Source organism: Triturus cristatus, chromosome 1_2, assembly GCF_964204655.1.
Source record: "Triturus cristatus chromosome 1_2, aTriCri1.1, whole genome shotgun sequence".
Lineage (NCBI taxonomy): Eukaryota > Metazoa > Chordata > Amphibia > Caudata > Salamandridae > Triturus > Triturus cristatus.
The window spans coordinates 152,703,035-152,717,967 of NC_140580.1; the positions used below are offsets into that span (position 1 = coordinate 152,703,035).

Sequence of the window (14,933 nt, forward strand, 5' to 3'; positions counted from 1 at the left end):
TAATGTGGGTAGTACTGATTCCGGGATATTTTAATTGTCAAGGGAGAATAGATTACATTGTAAAGCAATCTGTTAATGAGAAATGTTTTTTTTTTTTTTTTTTACATCACCTATCCACAAGTCAAAACATTATTTGCATGGCACTTCACATACACTTTTTTAATAATAAAAAAAAAAAATTGGTTAAAAGGTTAATCATCAGAAATGTACATCCGTCTCATCAAAGCAGCCGTGCTGCAAGCTCCTTTTTTGCACATATGAGACTAGGAAGCATTACAAGCTGCCCGGCTGGAAACCCCACTTTTTACTTGTGTAAGGCTTTTACTTAATTTTCAAAACGTCCTGCATGAACTAAGCTTGGTGAAAATAGACCAACAAAGTTGATGTATGTAAGCTCAAAGTAGAATTGCTCTGAAAAATGTGACGTTTCCTAACGTGCACTTTTAACCACTTCCTTCCTTTCGAAACAGTGCAGTGAAAACAACAATATCACTGCCTTGGAAACATTGTTGCGAACGCCCAGTCTCCTGTTATACCGTGGGAGAGGCCTGGGCTGTCGGATGAATTTAGAAAAATATAGGAAACTTCATGCATTAATATACCCATACCTTAATCTCCCAAAAGCAGCCACGCCACTTAGTATTACTGCAGAATTCAACAGCAGACAGTTGAGTTTTGCACTATTTAGCTTGATGGTCTACATTTCACATCAGGTAGCTAACATTAATATCATTTATCATTCGTGTTCTCTACTGATGTCAAGCCCAAGACTTAGGTTCACAAACCAAAGAGTCCTGCCCAAGTGAGCGAAGTAATAAGCAACTGGCCTATCAAACAGTTACATGTCATTACAAACTTGTTAATGTAAAGGTAGGAGGCCAGTGGAGTACTGCGTTTGAGCCTTGATTAGTATTTTATGCTGTCTTTGCTGTTGCACTGATTTGATTTGTCTTTTAGGTGTGGCAACATCTTGTGTTTTTGCATAGTTCAGGCTCTGGTGCCATTTCTTGACATTTGTTAGAAATATGTGTACGGGTTGTCCAGGGGGTACCCTTTTTAGTTCTCGCGTGCGATCCTTGCTCTGCGAGGCTTATTGTGATCGATAAGATTTCAGAAGGGGACTTGAAGCCCCGCCCATCATTCCCATTGGCTGGCGTCATCATTTATGCTAAACGCTGGCCTCCGATTGAGAACAAGTTTTTTTTGTTACCGCCCTGTCTCCTTCTCGGTCAGCCCATCCGGACTGGATCTTTTGCTTGCAGCGTGACACGGTCTCCTTCAATTGGGTCTGAAAGCACTTTTTTTTTCATTTTGCTTTTTGCAAAGGCAGCCACGGGTTTACTTTTGTATCGCCTTTGTACGCAGGAGTCGGTAACTGAACAGGAGCCGCCCAAAGCATCCTGTTCTTCGAAGATTGCGGACCTCACTTGTGTGATAAGGACTTGTGTCTGTAATTAGGTCTGTAAGCACTTTTTTTTGGTTTTTATTTTACTTTTGCAAAGGCAGCCATGGGTTTATTTTTGTATCGCGCTTTCACTTTAACTGCTATTGTTAAAGTGGAAGCGCAATGCAAAAATAAACATGCGGCTTCATTCGTGCATTGGTGACAGCTTGTTATTTGATTACTTTTGTTACAATGCAGCCCGCGCTCTGGCTTGTTTTTAGATGCCCTGCCCTTGTACGCAGGAGTCGGTAACATAACAGGAGCCACCCAAAGCTTCCTGTTCTTCGGAGATTGCGGACCTCACTCGAGTGATAAGGACTTGTCTGTATCTCTGTGGCTTCAGAAGCCCGTTCTCCAGCAGGGCGGGCGGGCCTATTTATACGGCCGTTATACTTAATTTTTTTTTCAATAATAGTGTACCCTCTAGAAGCCACTAATATAATCCGTTTTTTTTTTTTATAACTTGTGCATTTTGCTGAAGGGTAATATTTTTATCACTGAACACGTCTTTTCAACAAAGCGCACATACTTTCTGAAACAGTACCTCCACAAAACAGTTGTGTGGGTTTTTCATGTGTGGAATTTCGTTAGCGCAGAAACTATACTGTGTTATGTAGTCCATCTTTCGATCGGGGAAAAAGGACAATACTGCATTACAAAGGTGGATACGGGCACAGTTTTATGTCCAATTTGTGATATTTTTGTTTTTCATAATCTGTACTCGCAGAAAATTAACACTTTTTTTCATGCAAAAGCGCATTTCAATATTCTGTGCACAGTGAGCATGTTGGGCATTGACGTCTGCTTGGACTTCAGTACGGCTTTATAACATGCATATGCAATGCAATAGGTCTCGCATTTTACTAACTTAACCAATTGATATTGTAAGTGACGATGCCTTTTATTATTACAGGTTTTTAAAACAAATAAATTTGCGAGACCTATTGCATTGCAAATGCTTGTTTATGTAGACGCCTAAATGCAGCCTTTTATTGCATATTGTTGCAGCAAACTTGTGAACTTATGGCATTGTGATTCCTTGAATGTAACTGCATGTTGGAATGGGAGCATTGACCCAAAGGGCCTCACCATTCACCCAGGGTATTGTCAGGAGCAAACCTTCTCCATCTTATCGTTCAGTGCTTTGCCATTTAAGACTAAAGAGCCACTTGTCAACCGAAGATGAGGCAATGTAAACGTGTTTCGACTTGGTCTTCCCTTCATGCAGTTGATCGGTTGATTGGTCCTCCATCTCACTATTTAGTCTGTAATTGACACATGGTATGTGGGTTGAGGAAGAGAGACGTAGGAAGCACCAATCACACTGCAGGATCAGGCGGTGCTGTAACTTTCTCACTGAGCCGATCTCCCATAAATCAACCCCCTACATCATCCGTGCAGCAACCTTTTTTCATCCACGGAAATCCAAGTAGTCCTCTCTCTACACTGCAGAACTAACAGACCCATAACTACATTTGTTCAGTAACAACCCTGATAACGGTAGTAATTAAACGTTCATCTATGAGCTTTGTTGTACAATTAAAATGTTTATGGTGAACATGTGTATAGCTGCTGATGTGATGTTTAGACTGAAATCATACTGGTTTAATTCTTTTTTATTATTACTATTATAGTTGAAAGTGATTTTAAGAAATAAGACGTCCATAGAATCCTGGATAGAGGAAAAGGTAAGATTGTTTGTCAAGTAATTTTCCACAAATGTAGCCCTCCCCTTGTGCTACTCCCATTCCGATACTCTCACTTGACTCAAGCCTTGACGTCCTGTTTGAAGCCTGTACTGGTCCTTGAGAAGTTGCACCGTTCTGCCGTCCTCGGCTGAGTGACGGCCTTTTACTCCGGCAAAGTTCCAGATATCCGCAGCCCTCTCTGTAATGCCTTCTGCCCTAAGGAGGTCTCCCGACCAAACCTGTTAGCTACCACTTACTTGAGGTTGGCTGCCCCCTACCGTTAAAGAGCTGCTCCCGCATAGAGTCCTCCAAAGGCTGTTCTGTTTGGCTCCCGCATCTGTCAGAGTTGTGCTAGAGCCTGCTGGAACCAGCTCCTATTTTTGAAAGGCAGTGTGTTCTGGCAAAAGAGTAAAAGTCAAATCTTTTAAGGATGCCCCCCAACCCCCTGCAAGCCTTTACGATCTGCCCAGTGGTTTCCCAGAATGGATGCCCTCTTCACACCAGTTATGTTGCCTGAATTTTTGCCCCACAGTGATAATGATGTTGGTTACTCTTATTCCTTCATATTATACTGATGACTGCTAGATTGCCAAATGATAGCTCACTAGTCACCTCTCTTGAGTATGAGTTAGACTATCCCTCTGGACCTCTTTGTGAGGAGGGTTCTTGTTTCACTTCGTTATCCATAAAGCAGCCAAGATTTTAGAAAATTCCTCTTCCCATTTAAAGAGTTCAAAACCAAATCAGCCTATATCTTCTACCTTAGAGACTCTACTGCTATTTGAGGCCCTTTTGTACCCAATTCCTGGTACAAGCCCCTTTCTGTTCCTGCTGTTCAGCGGATCCTAGGTTATATATGTCAGAGCCTAGGAACTCTAAGTTCACTCCTACCCATCTTCAACTAAGAATTTGGTGATGTTAGCATTGTCATCTAACCAGGACCCCAATGCTTTCCCACCACTTTAGCTGTATCAAGAGTCTAAGCACAGTGACACTTTGTGTAAGAAGAAGTCTGTATATTCTGTCCGCCAGTACCCCATTCTTGCTGGTGTGCTACTCGCACACTTTGGGAGAGGACTTAGTTGTAAATGAGTAGGCTTCTGAATCGGTACAACGCCCCTTTGTGTAGTTGGTAAAAGATAGCCAGGATGCAACCAAACAGACTGTATTCTAGGCTGGACACAGCTGACTTTGTCACTTGATCCATGAGTACCTCCACCTCCATTCACAGACTCAACCTGGAGGCTTTCCACATCCAGGCAAACCTGATGGACTTGGCGTTATGTGGCTCTTGACTATTCAAGGATAAGGCTGACTCAGCTCTGGAGTTCTTAAAGCAAAGAAGTGCCATTGTGTGCTAAATGGGCTTGACTTCTCTGGCACCCCAATTCCACCAACAATATTGGAAGTTCTGGGTTTTCTTTATTGGAGATCCCTGTAGCCGTAAACCGCTCTTTCAGATTGTAGGCCGCCATAAAGTTTTTTTCTCAACCTGGTAGCCAGGATGGTTTCTTGGTTAAGCACCACCAGTTGCAAAAGTCCTCCATCCTCCTCCAACGCACATACCGCAATGCCTTTATAGTTTGTCCTTGGGCAAACACAATACTGAAGGGAGGATGCATGTCACATGATTAACTGTCAGGCCACTCCTGTATGCTCTTGTCACTTCAATCTAAATTACCCATTTCCTCAGATTCCTTGTTGTTTTGCAGAAGTTGTGGCAGGACCATTTGCAGGTGATCCCGGAGTATGTCCACCTGGGTGAGGAGAGTTTGGTGTTGGCAGCTACTGCATCTCACTGTTTGCCTTTCTCTTCCCCTTCACAATGAGAACCTCGTCTCACGTTGGGAAGGCAAGATGCTTCACCTGAACCTTAACCACTTGCACCTTTGTTCTTGGAGATTGAGCTGGAAAATCTGAGTTCCTTCATTCTGCCCTTGGTAGTTGTAGGTGTCCTAGTCACTGCATCCTACTCTGCTCTTGATGTCCCCAAGCGACCTTAATTTATTTATCACATCACATTTTTGCTTGTTTCACCATTTGAGGCATTGCACAGCTACTGCCTGAGCCTCCTTACTCTGAAAATGGTTCTCCTTATTGCTGTCACTTCAGCTCAGTGAGTGATCCAACTGTGGCCTAGCCTTTGTGTTCATCCTCTGTTTACAAGGTGTTTCTTCACACAAGAGCTTCCTTCCTGCGTAAAGGAGCTTCCTCATTTCATGTTGGACAGCTTATTGTCTTGCTGTCTGCTTTTCCCCTCCAGTGCATCCTACCAAGGAGGAAGAAAAACTGCATCACTTTGACTCTTGTTGTACTCTGAGCTTTTACGTTGATAGGCATTGTGAGGATCATGTTGACGATCAGTTGTTTCTTGAGAGTGCATTTTATACCTTACTAGCTGTATCAGTCTAGGAGGCTATCGGGAATATATAAATAAACTCTTTTACTTGAAATGTTCTCTCTCGCTGCTGTGCCCACTACCTGCTTGACAGCCCTCCCGCCCCCCCAGAGACTGTAACCTAGACCATCTGCCACATAGCAGGGGGTGCCTAACACACAAACCACCGTCTGGATATCCGGTGGAGTGAAAATACGAGGAGGCGGGGAACGCTGCCCACCGCCCACCCGCCAGGACCCCTTATTTACCTACTGATCCACTGGGTTGGTGTGAGGATACCCCGGGAGCTGACCTGTGGCTCTGCCTGCGTCTACCTGGAGTTAGGGAGCTGGGGATGGGACCCCTCCTTATCAAAAGACCACGTGGTTGCAGTTGTTGTGACCTACCATCCTCTCTGCACTCACAGATTCAGGCACAACGCAAGGGGCCCCGCTGGTGATACTTCACACAATCCGCTGCTGGAGTCTTACCGACCTGGGACGCTCCCCAGCTAAGGTGGGTCCCACCCTGGGTTTTAACCCCCCTGTGTGTTAAAAAGCGCCAGGGTACTGACTAAAGCCTGTATGACAATTGTGGGGTGGGCCTAGCTGGGGGTTAGGAGTGAAGATAACCTGAGTGCACACCGTCCCCCGTACTCGGGGTGTTGGCCAACTGAAAACACAACATGGGACGTTCGGACCCCAAGCAGAGAAGGCTTACTTTTGACCGCTCTGGGCCCGTTGGTCACCGGGCCTCCCAGTCAGGCTCGGAAGAGCACTCTGGGCGTGGGGCGCAGCTGCTCCCCCATGTGACATCTCAGCTGTGATGGCTGAACTTAAGGCGGGCTTCGGAGCCATGGAGGCAGTTTTGACATACTGTGCGAACGGATGGACAGACGGGGCGTCCGGATCGATGGTGGTGAAGGAAGAATCTCCAGCCTGGAGGATAGCTCCGTGACGGCGCAGAAATGCCTAGATAAATTGGAGGGCCTTTTAAAACAAGTGGCAATTAAGAAGAAGGACCTCGAGGCAAGATCTCGAAGAAACAACATTCGTGTCTCGGGTATTGCAGAGACCACCAACCTGGGGTGTCCTGAGAACTTTGTTGAACAACGGCTGCTGGCCCTCTTTGATCGCCTTAGCTTTTCCAGTAGTTTTGGGGTCGAACGTGCACACCACTCATCGGGCCAGCGACCTCCAGAAGGTCCTCCACTATAGGGACAGAGCTACAGCCCTGCAGCTGGCCCGGGAAATGGGTCCCCTTCAGTACCAAGGCTAGAACATTTTCATTTTCCCTGATTTCACCCCAATGGTACAGGAAGCTCAGCGGAAATACAGCAGTGCTAAAAACGCATTCCACAAACTGAACATCAGCTACTCCATGCTGTAGCCGGCCCGACTGCGGTTAGACCATGAGGGACGGTCTAAGATCTTCGACATTCCTGCAGATGCTGAGGCCTACTACAAATCTAACCGTGCTGGATCTCCCACGAATGCCCACGCCCCCCACGGATACTAATGGGACGCAGAGACACAGAAGTCCACCCACTATATCTTTAGACAAACATGAGGGGGGTGGTTGGCCGCTGGGTTTGATGTCTATTGCCCTTGTCCCATTGCTTTTATATATGTCAGCAAATTATTCATATTGTATACCTCCCTCGTTTGCGTATCCAAATCTGCGGTGGGGAGCACCAGACACAAGCTCTGATACTATGCTCTCTAGGAATCGCCGGAGTCTGAGTCGTTCCCATGCCCCCATGTTTAACACCATTCTTGATTGTTACGGGTTATGTTCTTTTTTCATTTTTAACGTGCTGACCGTTCTTTTGCTAGAAATTGGGGCACATACCACTATTTCTCGTGTTACAGTTCCTAATCGTGAGGTACCTGCATCTTGATTCATAAAACTGTATCTTTTCTTTATCACTCACAATATTCAGACACAGAAGGCCGATATTTGCTAGTACATGGAACACTGGGAGACAAAAGTACATTATTAGTTATTATATATGCCCCTAACACGGATGGCCCTGACTTCTTTTTAAACCTCCATTCCCAACTGGACATTTTGGACGTGGACCGTTTTATTATTGGGGGGGGGATATTAATTCACCCCTCTGTTTGCACACCGACTCCACTAGCACACACCCATCTGACAAACCCAAGGCCCGGGAGGCACTCCGCCACATTGACGCTTATATGCTGCATGATGCATGGCATACCCATTAACCCAACAGAATCCAGATACACTTATTTGGGCCACATTCGGTCTGGACCAGATTAGATTATTGGCTATTGTCTACTACACACTTGTGGATATCCAAGTTCACTGTGCTCCGAAAAACACTTTCAGATCATAATCCAATCTTATTGAAGCTTCGGATTCCATATGGATGTGGCCTCGAGTTCAGCTGGCTTTTTAACAGCGATTCACTTCGGGACCAAGTATTCCATAGTGAGAGTCATAGGTCCATTCTCAAATATTTTGAGAACAATGCCCGAACTGTGCCTTCTCAGGCGACCCTGTCGGAGGCCTTTAAGCCCTTCATCAGAGGGGTGTGTATTTCCAAGCGGGTGGGTATTCTCAGAGATATCCGCACGCAATTAAGCTGGACTGAAACAAAACTGCTGAAGAGTAGCGTGGAGAATGATCTAACACCTAGACTGTCTCAACGGGCAGAATTGCTGCCTGAAGATCATGAGTTGGCAGAACGGGAAACTGTGTCATGATCAAACACACCCATGCTAGTCACTATGGCTAGGGCGAGCGACCTGGTCGCACCCTTGCTCGCATTCTACTACCCAACTGATTGGTCAGCTATGTCACAGAACTCCGAGCGGAGAATGGACAGTCCATTACGGACACACTCTGTACCTATTACCAGAAATTGTACTCTTCTCAGGTATCTTATGAATCCGAGGCACTCTCAACATACCTGGTAGATGTTGCCATGGTGTGGCTTTAGGACAATTCCTCACTGAACCACTCACTCTAGAGGAGGTGACCCAAGCTACCAACACTCTAGACGGTTCGAAAGTGCCTGGTCTTCACGGACTAACTGAGGCCTTTTATAAAATGTATAAGCAAGGCCATACAGGTCGGCACTTTACCCCCTACTCTCCAAGAGGCAGTCCTCACTTTGCTGCTGAAGCCAGGTAAAGATCCTGTTAACTGTGCATCCTATTGCCCATCATCGCTGTTAAATTCAGATAAATTCAGATAAACTATTGGCTAAGGTGCTAGCAACCAGACTGGCTCTGCTAACGGAGCAACTCATCTCTTTGGCACAATCTGGGTTCGTTCCACACCGGTCCACCTCCTTGAATCTCTGTACTGTTTTTGCCGAATTCAATAAAATCTCCCCTACCGTCCCTGCTGCAGTGGCTCAGCTCGACGCAGAGAAAGCCTTCGACTCCCTCAAGTGGCCTTTTCTTCAGGCTGTGCTCAGCAAACTGGGCACCCATTCGACGGCTTGCATTCGAGCGAACGGCGCTATATCAGATGCGTTGCCGATTCTGGGTGGTACTCGACAAGGGTGGCCACTATTTCCCCTCCCCCTTTTATTTATAATGGCAGTGGACCCTCTGATCAGTGCGATGCAAGAGCGCCATTTACGTCGCGGACTCAAGCTCACCCATGGGCCTCTACTAATATCATTTTATGCAGACTACATTTTACTGTCCTTCCGCAACCCCCATATCAATCTCCCCCCTCTTGTGCAGGAGATAGCCAGATTCGGTGACTTCTCGGGCCTCTGTATGATTTGGGCCAAACCAGAGCTGTTCCCTTTGAAGGCTGCGACCCTCCCTCCCCCGGCTGAGATCTCCCTTCAATGGGCGCCGGATGGAACTAAATATCTGGGCATTCACATATATGAAGAAAAGGAGCAGGTTCTACAATAAAGTTATGGACTGGCATTGACGGATCTCAATGCACAGGTGGTGTGTTGGATAAAACTCCCCTTATCAATAGCTGGGCGAGTTGCCATAATAAAAATGGTCGTCCTGCCTCACTTTCCATACCTCTTCACAAATATCCCTATTCCCTTAACACAGCACTTTTTCAATACACTACGGGGAACCCTCTTACGATTAATATGGGCAGGAACTCGTCCCCGTATTAGTTGGGATACGCTTACACTCCCTAACAAGCACTGTGGCCTGGGTGTCCCCCAACCTACATTTATATTATTTAGCAGCACAGTGCCATTACACATACCGTTGGTACCATCCTGATGCTCTAGTACCCTATCTATGCCCTGAACGAGTGCTTCTTGCCAGAATCACACCCACCCAGATCCTACCCAAGGGAATCCCACTCGACTATGCGGACATACAAACGGTGTCTACTACCTGTTGGGCATGGCGCCGTATGCACCACATATTGGGATTTGGTCCCCCCTCTATTTTAATGCCATCTCACTGCATGGCAACCCTTTGCTCCCACTCACCAGGGAGAACTAGTTCAATGCCCCCTTCACAGATCTTATTTTCGTACTATGGGGGACTTGTTCCCAGATGGACATGTTGCACCCCTTTTGGAGGGACCATGGAACAGGGACATACCATACATGGACCAATTCATTTTCAGGAGATTGCTCAACAAGCTACGGGGACGAGCAAGTCCAGGCAAGGTGTGCGAAGTCAGCTCCCACATCGCGGCACCTAGCACAGGCATCCGGTTTAGTGTGGTCGAACTTAGCAATATCCCATAGGGGTAGTACAGTGTCGATGAGGAGAGTGTAGTTTAGTGGCAGAGTGTGTTGTGGGGTGGAATCAGGTTGAGTGAGTTGGAGTGGATTGAGGTAGTAGGGTGGATTGAACTGCAGTAGATTGGGGTGGATTGGATTGGAATAGAGTGGGTTGAATTGAGTGAAGTGGGGTTGATTGGAATGGGAGAACTGGAAGGGGTGGATTGGAGCGGGTTGGGAGGTGTGGTGGATTGTATTGAATTTGGGTGGCTTGGAGTGGGGTGAATTAGAGGAGAGGAGTGGCTTGGACTCTACTTGAGCAGGTGGATTGCATTGGAGTGGGTTGAGTGGGATAGATTTACATTGGAGCGGGTGGATTGCATGAGAGTGGGGGATTGCATGGGAGTGGGTCGATGTGGGTGGATTGCATTGCAGTGGGGTGAGTTAGTGTGTGGTGGGCTGGATGGATTGGAATTTATTTTAAAGGAAAATGTGTTTTTATAGATAATTTTAAAATTCTTGCAGTAAGAAATTGTCCACCTACATTCTGCTTGTTTGATTTCTAGTTTCAAAGTGTGAAGAAGGGTTGATTTCTTATTTTTACCATTAATTGATGACATGGTCACAGGAGTGGTTACATGCTGCTAAAGATGCCCAACTGCTGAAGTAGGCATAGGCTGATTCTGGACCAGATACATCTAAGAGGTTGGAAGAAGCCTTTGAGAAAGCTTGTGAGCGGATCATACTCCAGGGTTTGCAAGTTATCAATTGTTTCTTTAAAGGTTTGGCTTTCTGTGCAGTGGGATATAAGAGTAATGATGGAGTGGTCTGTCCATACAAGACAAGTGATATGTAGAAATTGAAGAAGGCACAGACTTTCCACAACACATCAAGAACATGCCAGCAGTTTGAGTGTAGACTTTAATCACCTGGGTCAGACCACAGTCTATGCAGTGGTTAATGAGTTCAGTGGAAACGACGGCTGTCTTGTTGTCCAAGTGCACATTAAGGTCCAGGTAGCAACTGTTTAATGTATTGCCCTCAGTGAAGGCAGATATCCGTTGAATGAGTTTGGTTAAAAAAAAAAACAAGACCGTGTGTTAGAAGGGCAATAGATCAGCATTAGCATAATGTATGAGGTTGGTTGTAAGCAGTATCTCTGAGGGTGCCAGTTTTAAGTTTTGTGTGTTAAGCAGTGTGAAAGAATTTCTGTAGATAATGGGTGCTCCCTTTCTGTCTATCGCCAGGTTTGTTGTGCCAAAGGATATCTGTTCATCAGAGATATTAGAAAAGAGATCCGAAGAGTACCATTTTCTTTTTTTTTAGCCATGTCTCGGTGAGACACAGTACATCAAATGTATGTGAATATATGAGCTCTACTGTTTCGATGGCGTGTGGGCCATGAGCACGTTTAGCTTGTGACCTGTGATTGCGATCCACAACTGCCGGATTCCTATTTATGATGTGGAAAGCTCTAAAAGTCCGACTAACAACTTGATACTATTCTTTTTTCTTTGTCGCTCGTGGGGGTATCCTAGAGTCCTAGAAGATCTCAGCTGAGCCACATCCAATGAGTAGTAAAGATACTGATACATTATTGAAACTTTCTTCCATTTAATGTGGAGTCTAGAATGCTGGTGTCCTTCTATTTCGACTTGAGATGCTTCAAATGTGTAAATGCTGTATTTGTATGCTACCTTGACGAGTAGCAGCGTGTTCTCCAGTATAACTTGCGTACATAAAGTGTTGCTTATCTTTCCAGAACCCACCGCTGAACACTTTATTTCAGGGCTCTTTGGATTTCAGCACTAGTTTGGATATGTTAATCTCCATTGAAAACTCTTACAATTTGTAGGGTATATGAAAAATGCAGGCAGGAGTTAAGTGTTCTTTCTCTACGGAATGTAGATTGTCATGGAGTGTTTTCAAACGTGGCCCATCCTGTATAAGATACCAAAGGCATTATTTAATACTTGTTGCAGATGCTGGGCCAGTGGCATGGATCTGCGACCCCAGTCCTGGTCATACCAAATCGCCTTGTAGTACTTGTCACTATGATGAAGATTGGCATCTGTCATTGTTCAGATTAAAAAAAAGTGGTCTTGAGTGATCTTAATGTGAAAATGTCTTTCATAGTGCATCAGACGTATTATTGCTTTAATGTGTGCCGCTCAAATGCTGAACTCACAGTGCCATGATGAGGACTGTTTTGACAACCTCAATTACCCAGTTGGTGTATTGGAGAGAGGGCGTCCGATGAATAGGGCTTTTATGACTTGCGCTTTGAATCACAGTGTGTACTGCTGTGCTAAACTGCTGCTTTAAAATGCTGCTTTAGTAAATGTCTGAAAAGGAATCGAACCAAACCATAAAATGTAGGTGGCTCAGTTCAGGTCTCTTGAGATGGCTGTGTAGAAATGACGTGCACCATTGGAGATCTGTTCAGCAGACGCTTGTAACCAATAATTATAATAAAAACAATAGCATTGCCTGGGAGTCCCCTGCTTACTGATGGATGACGGGATTGATAATTATTACATTACACCCCCCCGCTAGCTTCTGAGTGGCTACTGGCTTGCCCAGTGATTAAGGCACAGTGTAATAACTGTTATTATAGTCCGACATTTATGTTAGTAAGACAAATTTCATTTGTGTACATTATAGGCAGGAAATACTGGCAGGAAATGCAACTGAAGCTGAATACATCTTAACAGGCTGGAAGTGGAGTGTCCGCCCTAATTCTGATTTTTTTTTTTTTTTTTTTGTTACAATAAAGGAATCTCTCTATTGCCCCTCATCCTCCCCTCTTATTACTGCAGCTGAAAGTAGTTGGGTTTCTGACTCGGCTGTTAATATCCGGATAGATACTTTACTGCGACATGCATAGCATTTCACAATTGCTCTTGCATGCCTACCGGTGTAGCCAGACCTCGGCGTTTGCTTTGTTTAAGGACTAAAAAGCATTAGCCTCTTCCTGTTCTTGCTGTTTTCATAGCCAGGAGTGTGCTACATGTGAAAAAGTATGTACTGTAGTTGTCCCTTATGATATGACACGAGGGAACTGGTGCATTCCACGTCACCTCCTCCAGTACCTACACAGTCAGGGGGCTAAGACTTGGTCTAGAGAGGACTGGCAGCATGTAGTGCCATCAGGCAAGCAACACCACTCTCTAGTGACCTGATATAAGGATATTGACCACCAGTTGCCTTACACAGGTGGAAGTTCAGTCCCCCCGGGAGTCGTCCAGTAATGAAGCATCCCACTTGTATATATGCAATGACATACCATTAGGATCTAGGCTTCGTAATGGTGTCCAGAGGAGACTGCATTATTTTGTGTTTGGCAGGAGCTTGCTCTTTAGATGTTTCCTATCTTTCCCTCTTTAGTTAGACTAAAGAATCTGTCACTGATGATCATTATCTTTACCAGTAATTATTACATTTGTATCTTCTCTACAGGCTAAAGATCGAATTCAGTATTATCAGACAGGAGAAACTTTTGTTTTCCCTTATGACCTGGGTGGTAAATGGAATAACTTCAAGCAAGTGTTCACATGGTCTGGCAATCCTGAGGGTGATGGCCTTGACTGGCCTTTACGAGAGGGCTGCCACCGATACAGCTTAACAGTAAGTATGTAGGAAACATTCTCCCAGCTGTCGGTTTCAGAAATGGATTCATATTATTCAATTATTGCGGTGCTCATTAATGATTATTCTGTCCTTCTCTTTCCTTCCTTCCCAACTGGTTAGAAATGCCTACACCAGAAAAAGCTTCTCCAAAATTTACTATCACATAAAGTTTGTAAAGGGTCCTCTCCTTTTTTAGCCCGACCACTATCCATCTGTCACTAACTTGCCTACTATCCCAGTTTCTGTTTAACCACCAATCCAAGAGATGCAGCGAAGAGCATCTCCTGATGCCCCAATTCTCCAAAAAGTCAAGATTTCCATCAACTGGATAATTTCACCTAAATCAGTTAATAAGTATTGATCGTTCAGCATGAACGTCATGTTTCTTCAAAGTAGGACACACATCGCAATCTAGATATTTCCAGGGCTCTAAGAAAAACAACTATTTCTGAAAGCCTGGTAATCCTTTGTTAATTGTGGTGGTTTTGCTGCCCAGCGCAGCAATCCTTCAAAAGTCATTATTTCCATGTAGAACGTAGGCCTACATCTTGTGAAGGATTCATCCTCTCATGATACTTCAGGCTCATTTCAGGAGAACCTCTTAGTGCAACTTAGAGGCATGTTTCTGTTGTAGAACTTTGTCAGGCACCTACCGATTCTAGTTTCCATTCTCTCTGTGGGCATTACTACCTGCTAACTTTCTGTAATGATGCAGGTTTTTGGCTTGGAAATTCTCGGCAACCTGCTTGCTTGAAGCCTGATCTAGCATTTCCTTTTCACCCACCATGCCTAGCAATCTTAGGGTTTTAGAATCCATTTCCCGGCCAGTTGAGAAGCCTTAGTAAGCAGAACAAGTTGAGGAAAATATCTTGCATTGGCCATTACAGCTCACTTAGACCTTGCTCTCCCTCCTTCACACTTCTTATACAGTGTGCATCATGAACTTGCAAGCCATAGACTTTCTGCAGGAGACTACTCATTGAGTTGTACGTGTTGTTTTTGATGCAAGACTAGAGCCCCAGAAACATTGCTAACATTAGGAAATACTCGCAAAGTATAAAAATAATAAATGCCAGAGCCTCCTTAGAGAAATAGTGCAGG

At 44.9% G+C, this 14,933-nt stretch overlaps 1 protein-coding gene across 2 annotated transcripts in view; it reads left to right on the forward strand.

Moving 5' to 3' along the window:
* The window catches only part of ZDHHC6 (zDHHC palmitoyltransferase 6), a 75,300-nt gene that overhangs the window by 41,733 nt on the left and 18,634 nt on the right, over window positions 1–14,933 (forward strand). For both annotated transcript variants that reach the window (XM_085603409.1, XM_085603408.1), the window contains exons 6-7: window positions 3,079–3,132; window positions 13,662–13,829. In XM_085603409.1, the coding sequence (XP_085459535.1) occupies window positions 3,079–3,132; window positions 13,662–13,829 (222 nt within the window). The remainder of the gene's footprint in view (window positions 1–3,078; window positions 3,133–13,661; window positions 13,830–14,933) is intronic.